We start from the raw sequence: 17,774 nt of genomic DNA, 5'->3' as shown, positions 1-17,774 counted from the left end.
AATAGCCATCTAATGTGGCCAGACAGGGAAAGCATCGAGTGAGAGTTTGAGGGAGAGATACTTCACACAACTTTAATTTCTCTCATCGCTGAAATTCACAGGGCTGTGGGTCAGTGCTGGCCAGTTGCTGAATCAGTTTATCCAGTGGCCTGACCCTTGACCCCTCCTGCTGTGTACATTGCTGATTCTGATGGAAGTCAATAATTGGAGCCTTGTGTGTTCGGCTTTGAGTCATTCTGAGAAGCACAGTAAACTTAAACAAGGGAGGTGTGGTGTGCTTAACTTCACATAAACCCCCAAAGCTTTATTTGTACCAAGTGTCTGGCATGAATCCTGCTTTGCACAGATGCATTTTTAAAGCTCCTTGATCTATGTCACCAAAGCAAATATCAAAATTTGGTAAAATCACGGACAGAAATTATCCTACAGGATTGATAATTAGTAAAATAACCCAGTCCACACACCAAACAATAGATATTTATGTTTCTTTATCATTTTGAGTATTTTTGTTGACAGTTTTGGCCAATTACTTGGTCATAGGTAATTAAATTGTTTATTCATCTAAATTAATACCTCTCTATAGATTTATTGACTAATCTCACTGAGTGTGCTTTGGATAAAAGTACAAATTAATTTTAATCTGTGGATTGGAACACACTTGTTAAGCGTCTTTAATGCTCATTCATCATCGCAAAATAGGCAGGGCTTTAATGTGTTCATTTAATTGATGTGCTAGTTAAGTTCCAAGGGGTTCATTTTACAGGCAGTTACCATGGTGATTCATGTTTTTTTCTGTGATAAAAGATACCTTGCTTTTGGGTTACTTGAGGTGCATTTGAAAAATAGTTTCTTAATTAACCTCCTCTGTTGTTTTGCTACAAATTAACTCCGTATGTGAACCAAAGGTTCTAAGTTGCTGAAAGCCTATGTGATTCAAAATGGTGTGAAGTCTTGCAAAGAAGCTGTTTAGTATGAGGTGGGTGGTGGTGGTGGTTTCTCTGCTTATGCCAGTCTGGACTGGATATGGATTGAAGGTATTTAATTCTCTTTCCGTAGGCTTTGCATTCTGGGTTCAGTTGGGGGACAGTGGGTTCCCACTTTCTCCAGTCTTGTTGAAATAGCTTCCTACCTCTTTGGGCCTTTTGCTGTGCATTGAAGTAAAGGAATCAAACAAAGTAAACCAAGATGAATTGCCTGCACTAGCTTCCTCCTTGGGTTTTGAACTGCAGTTACCCCAGTAATTTTCATCCGTTTTGTTCTCTTGTCACGGCTCAGATATGAATGATGATGAAGGAAGGCACAATGGGAGAGGCTCTCTGTGGTGAGTCTCCGCTGTTGTCTCCCATTATCTATTCAGAGCGGGGATGAATAGATCTGAAGAGTCCATTCACCCATAAAGACCCAGGGCCGCCAAGCTGCCCCAAGGCGAGTAGTTTCTCATGGGTAGAGTCAACGGGAAGAGCTAGCCTGTTGCTGCTACGCAGATTAGTGCTTGCTGAAAAATCACGGGAGTACTGAAACGGATGAGGATTGAGAACTAATGACACATGTGTTTGCAATTCCAGTGGTGTTCTATTTCCATTTTGCTCAGTGTAACTGTCTCTCTTGTAGTTCCTGTACGTGATCATTTTAAAATGCTTTCAAAATTGCTTAAGTGTCATAGTGAAGATGTGATTTTGGTTACAATTACTGCTGAATGTGACAAAGCCACGTTGCAATCAGTTGTGGAAAACAATAATAAATATTACAGAGTTGACTTCTACTTGGCAGAGAATAGCATTGAATGAATCGTTTCTCACTGACTGGGTTAGTACAAGCAGTGGGGGCCCCAGGGAGTTTCTATTAACATCCATGCTTTTCTTCAGTGTACAGTATATACAAAATAGTCTGTGGAAATATTAAACTTCACTGAACAAAAAGTAGGAAACTGGTGAAGTGAGATGACAATTCAGTTCAGTGCCAGATGATATGTTTTCTGAGAAGAGGCATTTCAAGTGAGTAAAATTTAAACGGTGCAACAAATAATGTGCTGGAGGGTATCCATTGGGTCAAGCTGGTCTGTGAGGGGGAAGGAATAGTCGATGATTGGACTCAAAACCTTGTGTCTGTCCAAAATTGGGCATGCTGTGTAGGTGTCAGAATGTTTGGTGACACTTGTGGGCTGCCCCCAGCACACCCTCGGGTGTTTTGGCTGTTTACACAAACAACGCATTTCACTGTATGTTTAGATGCACACATGGTGGATAAACTTCAATTTTGAATCCTAAATCTTAGATCTTGAATCTGTCAGTCATATAGAACCATCATAGGCATGTTGGGCCAAACAGTCTTTTTCCAGCTGCAAGAGTCTATTGTACGTTGAGAAGAGAGTACTGATTTTGTTTATTGTGGAAGGGCCATTTGCATCATGGTGCAGGTCCACTTCCTTCTCTTCTCCCCTTCCCTTGTCTCCTCCTTCACCACAAGTGCAGACAGGCAGTGTACTTTCAGGTTTCCGTTAAACCAAGTTTGATTGGCTCGGCAGGCGAAGGAGAAGAACTAGGGCCCTGTGCTTGTCTAAGTATTAAGTGCCCACAATGATGGATTGAAGTGCACTTTTCATATCGCACTGAATTAAGGATTTTACCCAGCTTTTTATTTCTCACTTAAAGTCTCTTTTGGGCATTGTAGTGTCAGATTTAGTCAGTCACTGGAATCCAATGTACCACCAATATTTCCGCTGAGGGTTTCAAGCAGTGATCATCAATGGATCAATATGGTGAAAGAGTTTCTAAATTTCCTGTTCTAGTTTGACTGGAAGAACTATTTTTGCAGTTGCTGAAAATGAAAAATACTGGAAATACTTAGTGGCTCATCAATACCATTAACCATTTCCGTCTACTAGATGTTGCCTGACTTAGTAGATATTTCCAACATATTATTTCAGACTTCCAGCATCTGCATCTTTTGTTTTTCAAACAGTGATGACAAGTTCCCAGCATGGTGATGGCATAGCAGCACCTCCACTTCCTTTGGAGCTTGCTGAGATTTGGATTCAGCATGACATCGAAAACTTTGACAAACATATATAGATGTGTAGTGGAGAGTATATTGACTAGCTGCTTCACAACCTGCTACGGAAACACCAATGCTCTTGAATGGAAAGTTCTACAAAAAGTAGTAGATACAGCCCAGTACATCACAGTTAAAGTCCTCCCCACCATTGAGCACATCTACATGAAATATTGTCTCAGGAAAGCAGCATCTATCATCAGGGACCCCACTTCCCAGGCCATGCTCTTTTCTCACTGCTGCCATCAGGAAGAAGGTGCAGGAGCCTCAGGACTCACCCCACCAGGTTCAGGAGCAGGTACCAACCCTCAACCATCAGGCCCTTGAACTAGCGGGGATAACTTCATTCAGCTTCAATGGCCCGATCACTGAAATGTTCCCACATCCAATGAACTCACTTTCAAGGACACTTCATCTCGTACTCTATTCATTTCTTATGTATTTATTATTATTATTTATTTATTTTTGTATTTGCACAGTTTGACGTCTTTTGTACTCTGGTTGAACACCCAAGTTGGGTGGTCTTTCATTGATTCTGTTATGGTTATGAATCTATAGATTTATTGAGAGTGCCCGTGAGAAAATGAATCTCAGAGTTGTATGTAGTGATAGATATGTATTTTGATAATAAATTTACTTTGAACTTGGAATTGACTCCAACTACAGTTGTTGGAATCAAAAAAGGTAATGGTTTATTGGGAAATGACCTTGACCCCTATCCCTTGATTAGTGATCAAGCAGGCACATCCCAGAAGTTTTTGAGGTCTGACTGACTTTTCTCCATTCGAGCTCAGTGGATTCAACATCCTGCAGGTAACACACTGAGCAGCCCTCTCAAGCCAGCAGAAAATACCCCCCACACGCAGTTGAAATTAATTCTGTGGGGAATCTTGTAACTGCCTTTGTAAAATCATATACACCTCATCCACTGCTCTGCCTCATCAATATGTTTTGTCACTTCCTCAAATAATTCAAACAGGCCCATAAGACATGATGTGTTCTTCACAAAGCCATATTTACTATCTCTATCAAATTATACTGCTCTAAATGCTCATAAATCCTGTCTCTAAAATCCTGTCTCTAAGAATCCTGTCCAATAAAATTTGCCACACTTCAGTCCTCTGGCACTGCTTTCTACCCTGTAAGGACACAACAATCATTGCCAAAGGTGCAGTAATCTCTTACCTTGCTTCCCATAGTAAACTGCGTTATATCCAGTCTAACCCCAGGGATTTGTCTATCTGAAATGTTTCATCACATCTTCTTTCTTAATATTGACATGTTCCAGCATGTTAGCTTGCTCTACGCTGTCCTCAGATTCATCAGGGTGCCTGATGAAGCAATGTATTCATTAAGGGCCAATACTACTACCATCAACTCTAGGCAAATGTTTTCTCTTTCATCCCTGACTGGCTCAATCCAAGCGTAGAATGCATTGTGGTTTTCCTTAATCCTACTTGCCAAGGCCTTCTCATGTCCAGTGCTAGCTCTCCCAAGTCCATTCTTAAGCTCCTTCCTGGTACCCTGTAACTCTCAAGAACTCTGTCTGATCCTTGCTTCCTAAACCACCTGAAGTATGGTGTGTGTGTGTGGTGTGTGTGTATGTATGTATTTATTCTTAACTAAATTTTCTACGTATCTTGTCAACCACAGTTCCTTCACCTTACCATCCTTTCCCTGCCTCAATAGGACAAACGTATTCAGAACTCCATACAAGTACTGTACTCCCTAAGTAACGTCCATATTTCTCTTGTGCATTTCCCTGAGTACATCCATTCCCAATTTGCTGCATAGTAGCATCATAATTAGCCCTCCCCCAATTAAATACTTTCTTATACATTCTGCTGCTTTCCAAGGCTTTCAGAAAGATCAAGGAGTTGTGGTCACTGTCTCTGAAATGTTCACCCACCAAAGGGATCTGTCACCTGATGAAGATGTAGCATAAAAACTGTTTCTGAAGCTGGTAGTGTGGAACCCAAAGCTTACCTCCTGCCCAATGAGAGTAGTGAGATGAGAACATGGCCTGGATGATAGGGGTCCTTAATGATGGATGCTGCTTTCTTGTGGCGTGCTCCATGTTAATGTGCTCAGTGGTGGGGAGAGCTTCACCTGTGATGGACTGGACTGTATCCACTACTTTCTGTAGGCTTTTCCGTTCCTGGGGGTTGGTGTTCCCATTTCAGGCCATGGTGCAACCAGTTAATATAAATTTGTCAAAATATTTTGGTGACATGTTGAAGCTAGGCACACTTCTTAGAAAGTAGAGGTGCTCTCATGCCTTCTTTGTGAGACACTTGTGTGTTGGTCCCAAGGAATTTAAAGCTATTGGCCCTCTTCATCTCCATTCCCCTAATGAGGACTGGCCCATGGTCCTCTGGCTTCTTCCTCCTGTGGCCAATAATCAGCTCTTGGTCTTGCTGATATTGAGTGAAAGTTTGTTGTTGTGGCATCACTCAGCCAGATTTTCAATCTCCCTCCTATATGCCAATTTATCTCCACTTTTGTTTCGGCCGACAACTATGGTGTTCATCCGCACAGTTAAATACGGTGTTGGAGTTGTGCTTGGCCACACAATTGTAAGTTTAAAGTGAAAAGAACAGGGGGCTAAGCATACAACCATGGTGCACCTCTGCTGATGGTGATTGTGGAGGAGATGTTGTTGCCAATCTGCACTGGGATCTGCCAGTGAAGAAATCAAGGATCTTGATGCACAGGGAGGTACTGAGCCCAGGCTCAGGTGTTCTGTAGGGATGATAGTGTTGAATGCTGAGGTGTATCTGTAGTCAATGCAGAACATCCTGACATGTACATTTTCATTGTCCAGGTGTTCCAAATCTGAGCGAAGAACCAATGAAATGGTATCTGCTGATGACCTGTTTTGATGGCAGGCACATTGGAGAAGATCCAGGTCACTCCTCAGGAGTTGATATGCTTTATGACCAACCTCTCGAAGCACTTGTAAGTGTAGCCATTGAGACATGTTACCACATTCCTCTTGGGCATCAGTATGATTGATGCCTGCTTGAAACAGGTGGGTACCTCAGCCTGCTGAAGCAGTATTCGGCCAGGTATGCTGTCTGGACCAGATACTTTCCGTGGATTAACCCTCCTCAAGGATGCTCTCACTTCAGCCTCAGAGGCTGCAATCCCAGGGTCGTTAGGGGTTGTGGGAGTTCGTAAAATGCCATCATTTCTGTCAGTCAAGGCAAGCAGAAAAGGCATTGAGCCCATCTGGGAGAGGAACCTTGTTGTCATTTATGTTGCTTGTTTTGCAGGAGGTGATGGCATCCAAGCCCTCTAGAACTCTAACCTGACTGTTGAGTAGTCGTTATGACTTTTTATATAAATAGACAGCTATTTTCAGTGTAAAGGAATACACAGAGTAGCAAGAGAAAACTTGTACCTTAAGGTACAATTGAAGTGGTGTATTTTTGCGCTCAGTGGGAGAAGTGATTGTATCTGCCTTCCTGTTGTTTTACTTCCCCCCTGTCTCTTTATAGTTGCACAGTTTATTGCCTTCATTTTCCTGGACTGTTTGTCTTAACAGAGGCCACAACTGATTTCTTGTGTTTGTCATGGTTCTTCTTTTGATTAATTTTAGCACAATGTAGATAGGAGCACAGTTGACTTCAACCCACTATTTGTTTATATCTGCCTCAAATCTACCTGAAACAGAATAATTTCCCAGTGTCATCAAATTCACTCCTGATTGTTGATAGTTAGAGTTTGTTAGTGAAGGATATTCTATGTGCACCAATGCAAATCAGCAAGGAGTGTTTTGGAGCTGAAATGAGTCACGTAACAGAATCTTTTCACATATCTCAGTACATGTGAAAATAATAAACCAATTTTCAATTAGTGGTCGAGGATGTCAGTTTACTATAACATAGAGAGCATTATCTATGTCAAAGAGTACGATTCTGAGACACATCCTAAGATGTGCTAGGTGGGACACAGTGATGTAACCTGGGGTCTTGCGGTGCTTCGAGACTTTCAACATCAGACACCTTTGCCTGGGTGACCAAGCCAGGATTGATCACCTCTGGTTTGTGTCCTAGCAGCATTGGTTCATGGCTCACACCTCTTGATCCATAGCCATCTGGAGGCTCACTAGTGACTTGCCCTCTGCAAGTTTTCACTTATGATGGAAGACTGAGCTTATTGGGCTGAATATGAAACTTTATCTTGCAATTGACTGAAAGCACATCATATTTCAGCAGAAACATATGAATGGCAAGCACAAAAGGAACCTCATTGAAGCAAGTCGTTTGCTCCTGTGCAGACTTGTTGGACATTCAAGAGCAAATATCGAGCACGTGAGCTGAGTCAGAGCCAATGCAGAAAGAAATGAAGAGGCAGCCACAGGAAACTGGGGTGGACAAAGTAAATATCTCTTTATGTATTGCATTGTCTGGAATGATGGCTAAGGCCATTAGATAAGTGTTTATGTGAATGCTGTCCTATTGCCAATTATTGATGGTATCCTGGATACCAGGAAAAAGTAACATCAGATGTGTGTGCACCTTGCTAGTGGTTAATGATTTACACATATATATTGTTCCATCAGTTTACTTGATAAATTAGAAGAACATTAGGAGAGTTTCTACAGCTTTCAGGGGAGCAATCTGATCATCACTATTACCCCTCTCCTTACTCCCCCGCAATTTATTCCCTCTCTCATGTGTGCCTATTAACTCCTCGTTGATGCTTTTTTTCCATCATCAAGTGGGATATATATTAACCGTGGCCAATTAAACCACCTGCAGATCTTTAGGGTGTCGAATGATACTCCAAACAATAGGAATGTGTGAGCACCACACTTGAGATCAGGAATGAACCTGGGTCTATGAACTGGTGAGTGTAGCTTGCAGTAACTTCTGCACCACAGTGCTGCCAGATGAGTTTGGTCCTCCCTGTGGCTGGTTGAAGACTTGAGAAAGGTCCCATAGGGGCACAAGGATATACCTAGTAGCTGTGAAAATGATTCACGTCAATGTTTCTGGTCAGTCAGTGGCATATTGACAAGGTATGAAGGGATACAGGGAGAAGGCAGGAGACTAGGGCTGAGAGAAAAATTGGATCAGCCATGATGAAATGGTGGAGCAGACTCGATGGGCCAAATGGCCCAATTCTGCTCCTGTATGTTATGGTCTTATGGTATGGCTGTCAAGGCTGATGAAGATGCCCTAAAAGCTAGCCAGAGCTCTGAGAGTAATTCTAAATGCCAAAGCTGAAGATTTTGAGATCAGAAGACAGAAAACTTGTCAAGCTATCAGAGGAACTTGTCTTCTTTACATTGCTTTGTAAATGATTCCATTGCAGTGGGAAAATGTGATTCTCACTATGACTGCTCAAACATGAAATGATAGTGCACTGAGTTGTTGATATTTTGGTATTGGTGAAGCATTAGCTTAATCTAAGTTTCCTCTTAATGAGAGTGCGGGCAACATTTTTGATTTTTTTTTCTATTGAATAAAGTCATGTGTGTAATTTTGTTTTTTGGGAATGAACCTCATCTGAAATGTAGAGGCTTTATTGTTGCAATGAGGAGGGAGGGAGAACAGCACAATTTGTTCACTTTATTTAGTTTTGGCGTACTGCTTCAGGCATCTTATGGCCTTTTAGGAAAAAGCAAGTTTCATTGCATGCTGAAGTTGAGTCTGTCTCTGGGGTTGCAAAACATGGGCCTGGCCTCACTGCTGCATACTGTTCCATTCCACGGACCTTGCCACATTACCTGTCCTTCATAGAAATCTTTCTGCAGGAAAACACTTTTGACTACAAGTCTATCATTTAATGATTTGATGACACAATGAATGTAAAGAAAGATGTACAAATTATTGTTCTCTGTAGATGTATTTTTGAAATATGTGATTGTAATGAAGTTATTTTTAGTACATAATTATGTAGCAAGTGAAGACTAGATACCAGTACTTTATTCCAAACCTTCTTTCTAATACATGAAGTTGACCAGGGAGGACTATAAGGTGACAATGCACTCACATCACACGGCACAAGTTACTAATCCCGGTTAGTCAACCGGCCGTGCTGCTAATGGATTCTTCTGAATTTCTTTCAAACTGGGTAGCCTCACTGTACCTTCGTTTTATACAGCAACTTGTTTTTTTTTAATTACACATACAGAAATCAAAAATCAGTGCTTTTTTCTTTACATTCATTATGTCATCAAATCTAATATATTCTCTTAAATGTTGGACTTGTGGTCAAAAGAGTCATTCTGCAGGAACTTTTCAAGTGCCTCATGAGTAGAAAGCACTATTAGGGAGCATGACGAAGCTGTCGGTATTGAAGACAATAGATTGGTGAACTCTCTCACTACAGCTGGTGCAATATCATTGAGAGATAAATCTACAAGTAGTGAAGCAAAATACTAAGGCTGATTCTATCTCATAAGTCTAATACTGAAAAGCTGTTCTGTTGTTATTTTACTGATATCAGAAAGTATGGTCATAATAGAAACAGATTTTGTAGAATACATCAGTTTACTGAGTGCTTGATGCAGCCCCCTCTATATTGGTAAGACCCAACATAAATTGGACCACTTTGATGAGCACTTCAGCTCCATCTGCTATAAGTGGAATTTCTAGGTGTCTATCCACTTTAATTCCTATCCTTATTCCTATTCTGAAACATCAATAAATGGCCTTTTTTTTTGCCATGATAAGGCCACTCTTAGAGTGGAAGATCAACACCTTGTATTCCATGCAGCTAGCCTCCAACGTGATGGCATGAACATTAATTTCTCCTTTGGGTAATTTTTCCCCTCTTTCCCTCTTCTATTCCCCACTCTGTCCTTTTACCTGGTCTGCTAAGAAGCCTATCACTCCCCCCTGCCCCCATGCTCCTCTTTCTTCCCTTTATCCCATGGTCAACACTGCTCTGCTATCAGATTCCTTCTTCTCCAGCCCTTTACCTTTCCCAGCCACCTGGCTTCACCTATCACCTTACAGCTAGTTCTCTTTCGCCTCCCCTCACTTTTTTAAAATTCTGACATCTTCTCCTTTCCCTTCCAGTCCTGAAGAAGGGTCTCTGCCTGAAATATGGACTGTTTACAGTATTCATTTCCATAAACACTGCTTGACCTGCTGAGTTCCTCTGGCAGTTTATATGAGTTCACTGACGTGCTAGAGAAAGGCTGAGAGATCACTTCCATTGACAATTGAGAGGGAGCTCCGTGCAGAAAAGGAATTTCTTATTCTCCATTAACTGCTACAATATTATTTCAGCAGACAATTTCATTTTTAACTTTGTAGGGCATAGGCTGGCAATAAGCGATGAAGTAACTGCACTCACCATTGATGTTGCAGAAAGCCCCCATGGAGATGTAGTGATCTCTGTAGCTTGCATTTTACCTGACTGAATGTGTTGTTTGCCAGTTCTCGAGGACTGCTGACATCTCACCTCAGGGATCCTCAGGAAGGAAAGCACAACTTTTAACTAAAGTTGTGTGCATACACCACAGCAAAGAATAAATATTGGCGCATAAGAATAATAATTACAATTGTTACTGTAAAGCCTGATTTATACTTCTGCATCAACTTGACGCCATAACCTACGCAATTGGCTTACGCGTGTTGTGAGCCAATAAATATAAATATACTTGTGCGTTGGTGTGTCTGCGTCGCTCTGCAATTTGGGCATGTCACGCATGCGCACACACCTGCCCGTGCAAGGCTTTATGGTCATGGTAGTCTTTCTTGAGGTAAACAAGTTTAAAGGGAGTGTCTTTTTTCATAAAAACGAAATGTGTCCTCCATAATTTCAAAGGTCTGTAAAGCTTTATGGAAAGCATTGCAGTCAGAGTTCCTTCCCTGCCCTTCAGTCGCCCAATGGGAAGCTATTGCAGCGTAGGAGGAAATGCGATGCTACCAGGCGGACCAATCACAGTTGTTGTGGTCTGCGTTTCTGTGACACACGGTTACATTTTGGGAGAGGTGCGCGTCAGGCTCTGGCGTAGGGATCCACGTCGGCTCTGCTTAGGGTTTACGATGACGCAGTACTTACGACGTCGAGTTGACGCAGAAGTATAAATCAGGCTTAAGTCCACCGAAGTGGAGTTCCGCAGGGATCAGATTTGGGGCTGCTGATGTTTTTAATTTACATTAATGATTCGGATAAGAACATAACAAATAAACAAGTAAAGTTTGCTGATGACACAAATTAAGTGGACGGGCTGATAACCTGCAGGCAGCAGGATCAATACAGTTAGATCTAAACAAAATCCTGAAGTGGGCAGATAAATGGCAGGTGAAATTTAATGTATGTAAGTGTAAAATATTACATATAGGAAGTAGAAATATTCGATATAAATATACAATCGGGGGAGGGGTCTTGAGTTAGAAGGTACATTGTATGAGAAGGATTTGGGCGTCCTGGTAGACTCGTCACTATCAACATCTAGACAATGCACAGAAGCGATTAGGAAGTCTATTAGAATATTGCGTTCTACAATGTGCTCAGTGGAGTTCACGTTTAGAGACATTCTCCTTAAGCTGTATAATGAGCTTGTGAGGTCACACCTTGAGTACTGTGTAGAATTTTGGTCTCCATATTGTGTGAGGGATGTGTAGACACTGGAGAGAGTTCTGAGAAGGCCAACTAGACTCATTCTAGGTCTGCAGGGTATGAACTATCAAGAAAGATTGAAAGAATTAAATCTTTTTAGCCTTAGTAGACATAAAATGAGAGGAGGCATGATAGAAGTGTTCAAAGTCATTAAGGGTATAAGTAAGGTGGATGCCAGCTGCTATTTCAAAATTAATCCATCACAAGCACACAGAGCCAGAAGTGGAGGCTGGTTAAGTGGAGATTTCAGACTAACATTAGGAAGCATTTCTTTACACAGCGAGGTGTGGACACATGGAGCAAACTAAGTAGTTGTGCAGTTGAGAGTAGTACCTGAGACTTTCAAAACTAAACTTGATAGTTATTTCAACACACTATGTGAATAAACGGGAAGAGTGGGAATAAACGGGACCTTTTCAGAATGGCAGGCGGTGACGAGTGGGGTACCGCAAGGCTCAGTGCTGGGACCCCAGTTGTTTACAATATATATTAATGACTTGGATGTGGGAATTAAATGCAGCATCTCCAAGTTTGCGGATGACACGAAGCTGGGTGGCAGTGTTAGCAGTGAGGAGGATGCTAAGAGGATGCAGGGTGACTTGGATAGGTTGGTTGAGTGGGCAAATTCATGGCAGATGCAATTTAATGTGGATAAATGTGAAGTTATCCACTTTGGTGGCAAAAATAGGAAAACAGATTATTATCTGAATGGTGGCCGATTAGGAAAAGGGGAGGTGCAACGAGACCTGGGTGTCATTATACATCAGTCATTGAAAGTGGGCATGCAGGTACAGCAGGCGGTGAAAAAGGCGAATGGTATGCTGGCATTTATAGCGAGAGGATTCGAGTACAGGAGCAGGGAGGTACTACTGCAGTTGTACAAGGCCTTGGTGAGACCACACCTGGAGTATTGTGTGCAGTTTTGGTCCCCTAATCTGAGGAAAGACATCCTTGCCATAGAGGGAGTACAAAGAAGGTTCACCAGATTGATTCCTGGGATGGCAGGACTTTCATATGAAGAAAGACTGGATGAACTGGGCTTGTACTCGTTGGAGTTTAGAAGATTGAGGGGGGATCTGATTGAAACGTATAAGATCCTAAAGGGATTGGACAGGCTAGATGCAGGAAGATTGTTCCCGATGTTGGGGAAGTCCAGAACGAGGGGCCACAGTTTGAGGATAGAGGGGAAGCCTTTTAGGACCGAGATTAGGAAAAACTTCTTCACACAGAGTGGTGAATCTGTGGAATCCTCTGCCACAGGAAACAGTTGAGGCCAGTTCATTGGCTATATTTAGGAGGGAGTTAGATATGGTCCTTGTGGCTACGGGGGTCCGGGGGTATGGAGGGAAGGCTGGGGCGGGGTTCTGAGTTGGATGATCAGCCATGATCATAATAAATGGCGGTGCAGGCTCGAAGGGCCGAATGGCCTACTCCTGCACCTGTTTTCTATGTTTCTATGAATAGAAATGTGGCAAGCTTTGTTGGGCTGAATGGCCTGTTCTTGTCAAAAATGTTCTAATAAATTAATACTTAATAGTACAAATACTGCTTTAATCATACTTTGAAAATTTTACATATAAGAGAACGAAATTTCACACTAGAATTAGTCTTCAGGGCCACGTATTTTAGACTTGATTTTGACATTTCATCGCAACTCACTTGCACCTTATGCAACTTTGAATAGCATTCCCCGCAGAGCTTTTTTGTCCGATCGGATGAGCCTGGAGACTCCTCTTTTGGCCTGGGCACTCCATCTGAACTGTCCTGATCCCAGCCCTAGCACTGCCTCAGCACAGTGCCCCACGTGGGAATGGCTGCTCCCTCTATGGTGCCAGTTAATGGGCACATCGGTTAGTTAAGTGTTAGATAACCTAGTTGGCTCAAGCACTAATCATTAAAAACAGAATTGTTTCAATGGAATGATCCTATGATGCCACCCCATGGGAAATAGGAGCAAGGGGATATAGGGTAAATGTCGTACCTCATGTCTGCTTTGTTATTCCGCAAAGATTGTAACTTTTAGGATCAACTTCATTTTCCGGCCTGAGTCCCGCCTCCATTTTCTCCTGGAATCCAAAAACTTAATGCGGCAATGAATGTTTTTAGTGACTCGGCAGCTCCAAAGGAAAAATCGTAAAGTTTCACAATCTTCATCTCAGTCAGAAGCAGCGTAGCCTTTACCCTGATTATTCATGCTCTTGTCTTAGTCTCCCTTATCAGGGCAAACCTCTTCAGAGCTTCAAGTCCTGTGAACCAGTGGTGCCGAAGTGCAGTAGAGAAGCCATGTTTTCAGTTGCTGTGAGTGTGTGTGTGTGTGTGTGTGTGTGTGTGTGTGTGTGTGTGTGTGTGTCTATAGTTATTTATTAATTTATGTATGTGAATTTTAGATGCCTTGATGGTAGAGAGTGAAGAGGTACATGGTAATGTATTGCATCTCCTGTGTTTACATGGGACGGTATCATGAGAAGATGTGGGTGAGGATGGAAGAGCAAACGCAAGCACCTCAGTGGGTATAGTCCCTTCAGAATGCTGGAAAGGTAGTTGTGCAGAATGAGTTTCTGGTACTGACTGAGAGGAGAGGGCATCTACCTGACTTCAGTTTACAATACCAACCCTGAAACCTGCTCTGCAGCCCCTCTTTAGCCATGGTTGGCCTGAATAATGCACAGGGAAAGCAAACAGCGTCCATGTGCACATCACATGCTGCTGTACTCTACATTCCGGTATCTCTGTGCTTCAATACGTCAGGCACATGGAAGACCCTGAAAGAAAGATGCAGCCTTCCTGCAATACCTGATTTTCAGTGACCTTTGCTTTTTATTGAAAAAAAATCTCACATTTTGGTGTTCATTTTTACTCCCTGGTTTTTCAGATTTCATGCTTCTCTTCATATTTGCACCTCTCGTGTAGTTCACCTGCCTTCCCCACCCTCTCTCCAGCACTGTGTGTCATTCCATCTCTCCAGAATTACACAGTGTAAAACCACTCCTCCTAACACGAACGTAATGTGTGCATATTCCAATCTTCTACGCAAAATAAACTGGTGCTAGGATTTACTCTCAACAGATACTGGTCCAATGACTACAAATAATATTGCCATGGGACAATACAAAGATTAAAGACCAACATTATTCTAATCCAGGAGCAGCAAAGGATTTACATCGTGCTTGATTTCACTCATTTTAGAAGTAAACAAGAGCCTATGATCCATCAACCACATCGAGCAGGTTGGACAGACTTCCCTACAGCAACTCTACAGAATCCAAGGATGAAACAGTTTAGAAAAAATGGGGGATGGGGTGGGGGGGGGATTCTCATTGAAGTATGTAGAATATTGAAAGGCCTAGATAGAGTGGATGTTGAGAGGATGTTACAATGATGGGGGAGTCTGAGACCAGAGAGCACAGGTTCAGAATACAAGGACATCTTTTTATAACAGAGATGGAGAGGGATTTCTTTAGCCAGAGGATGGTGAATCTGTGGAATTCATTGCCACAGACAGCTGTGGAGGCCAAGATATTGGGTAGATTTGAAACAGAGGTTAGTTAGGGCGGCAAAGGTTATGAGGGGAAGGCAGGAGAATGGAGTTAAGAGGGATAATGATAATAAGTCAGCCATGATCAAATGGCTGGAGCAGTCTCGATGGACTGAATGGCCTAATTCTGCCTCTATTTCTTATGATCATATGGAAACCATATGTTAGTTCATTTATTCTGTTGAATATCTTAAGGTTTCTAGATGTCATGCTCTCACAGTTATGACCTGTGGGCGTTACTTTGTAAAAGCAAGACAGCAATTTAGGTATGAATCTTTTGTGTTACAATTCATCTGTTAGCAAATATGTGAGTAATTATGTTCTTTTTCAATGCTGAGTTTAAAAAAAAACCAGGCTTGAAGGGGAGTGAAGAGTAGCGGTTTATTTTTCACCACATCCCATCAGATGCAATTAATTAAGGCTGTCATCTGTGTGGAAATTCAAAGCAAATTAAAATGCAGAACACGACTTAAGAATGCCCTTTGGGAAAAGTGGTCCTCTCATTGTGTAGTGACATGCATTCTCCCAAGAGACCAGTGCAGCGGGGATTTTTTTGGAGACTGCTGTGAGTAGACGGAGTCCCCTCTATTGTAGGGCACAAACTCTCTCATAATGTAATCAATTCATCCCTCCATTCTTTGTCATTTCACTTGGTGTGTTTTAGAGGAGAGTCAGAAATGTACTTTTAAACTTTAGCTGGGCAGGAGCTTGAGTAGAATTTTAATTCAGCCGTGCTGGTTTAGGAGTGGAGCCCTCCGTGACGTATCTGAGACCATTAGCTGGCAGGGATCTTCATGGACCAGTAAGTTGAGTAAAATCGCCTCTGACAAGACCTCTGCGTCTCTGGAAGGGACAGCATTTACAAAAAGCAGCACTGCACATCTCAATCACTGTTGCAGTGTGAGTTAAAGGTGAAAAAGGAAACAAAGAGACAGCGGGAAGTGTTGTCTCTGAATTTGCCTTTGTGTCTAGGATGAAGCCTGCTTTGGAAACTACAACCCCTGAAGACAATCACGAACTAAGCCAAGAAAGCAAAGGTATTGTACTATAAGGGCTCAGCTCAGCAAAACCTTGGTGGTGATGAGATCTGGCTCGGGCTGGGGTGTTAAACGCGGCTCTGAATTTCACTGCTGCCATTGCATTTTCGTGCCTCATTCCTTTCAGAGATTAAATCCCAATTTTAAAAAATTGTAATTTTATTAAATTTGGTTAGAAATTTCCATCTGCATTGTTATTGCGATGCCACTTACACACGGTGGATAGGAAGTCAGATTTCAGGAGTGCTTGGGGTGTTGTAGGTGATTGATGTGATAGAATTCAATGCCTCACCAGACGCAGTAAATCTAGTCCAGTCGTGCGCCTCTCACCAAAAGCCACCATCAGTGATTTAATGCTTTACCAGACATTAATAGGATTCACTTCTCAGAATAAGTCCTTTCTAAATGGAGGTTGTCAGCACAGTGTTCATCATCATCAAAATGTACATTTAAGGAGACTAACTGTTTTAATTTAATGCAGTATGAAATGTAATTCAGCCCCCACAGGGGTTAAAACTTCTTGGGCTAAGCAGAACATGATTGTGTACAGATATGCTCTATAATCGCAAATAACTCTGCGCCAATTAGGGCTGACACAGCCTACTTAAAGGCACAAGATTTTGCTGTTTCGGTCCATCTTCTTTGAATTTGAGATTTCCATAATTAAATCAATTATGGTCAATACAAGTGAAAAAGCCTCCTGCCTGGAGAATTGTGCAGTGTGTTATTAAGATTGTGTTGCCCAGCAGAACAGTGGTTTTGTACACACAAATGGCAATTACGGCTTTACACAGGGATATTTATGTGAACTTAAACTATAGGCGTTGTGATCAAATGTTTCAGCAGTGTAGGTTTTGGCTCAGATTCTGTGGAAAGGTTTCGTGATAATTTTTCTCGAGAGTGCATCATTTAAAAGCGAGTGGAATTGTATGCTTAGGCTTTATCCCATTGTATTGCTGAAGTTGCCTTTTCCAGTTAATTTTGTAACTGCACTGACAAGATGTGCGTGCTATTTTTCGATTAATGGGGGATAGTTTTCAAGGGGCCTTCAGCAAGGATACAATTGGTTTCCCTCCATTTTGTACCTGGTGCCAGACGTGTCTCGGCATGTCACAGTGGGTTTTAGAAGTCTGAAGATTGAATGGAATCATTAGTTTTGAATCACCCCTTCCCTTTTGCAGATCCTCTTGCGATTTCTCTGGCCACTAGTCACTTTGGGAAATATGACTGAATTGGGGAAATCTGGTAAGATAGATTGAGTCATTGAGGGCTTCAAGAGATATATCTGTCAGTGCAAAGTGTGACTCAAAATGGCTGGACTAAGGGCTTTCAGAGAATTGAAATCATTCTCTCATATGAAGGTTAATTATACTCATTAAGCCCTTCGGAAAACATGAAATTTCCACGTGCTTGAGAAACGCAAGGCTCTGGAGGATGAATTGTACTACGTGCTCACCCCAAGAGTGTAGCTGATCCTTGTACTCCAGTGACTGCATACTAACGTACCACCCAAATGAGGCAGGGTTCACTCCATTTACAGATCTAAAGAAGGTGGAGGCAGTGGT

The 17,774-nt window shown here is 42.1% G+C and overlaps 1 protein-coding gene across 4 annotated transcripts in view; it reads left to right on the top strand.

Annotated features, from left to right (window-relative positions):
- Positions 1 to 17,774, top strand: part of gpm6bb (glycoprotein M6Bb) — a 199,243-nt gene that overhangs the window by 89,034 nt on the left and 92,435 nt on the right. The window contains exon 1 of one of the 4 annotated variants that reach the window (XM_063051024.1): positions 15,715 to 16,209. The exons of 2 other annotated variants lie outside the window; for them this stretch is intronic. In XM_063051024.1, the coding sequence (XP_062907094.1) occupies positions 16,146 to 16,209 (64 nt within the window). In that variant the 5' untranslated portion in view covers positions 15,715 to 16,145. Of the gene's footprint in view, positions 1 to 15,714; positions 16,210 to 17,774 lie in introns of those variants that run through there. One more of the 4 variants, XM_063051028.1, reaches the window with a different exon arrangement.

This window comes from Mobula hypostoma, chromosome 6, assembly GCF_963921235.1.
Source record: "Mobula hypostoma chromosome 6, sMobHyp1.1, whole genome shotgun sequence".
In the NCBI taxonomy this organism is placed as follows: Eukaryota; Metazoa; Chordata; class Chondrichthyes; order Myliobatiformes; family Myliobatidae; genus Mobula; species Mobula hypostoma.
The sequence above is the reverse complement of the archived record's forward strand: the minus strand, read 5'-3'. Positions and strand labels throughout refer to the sequence as shown.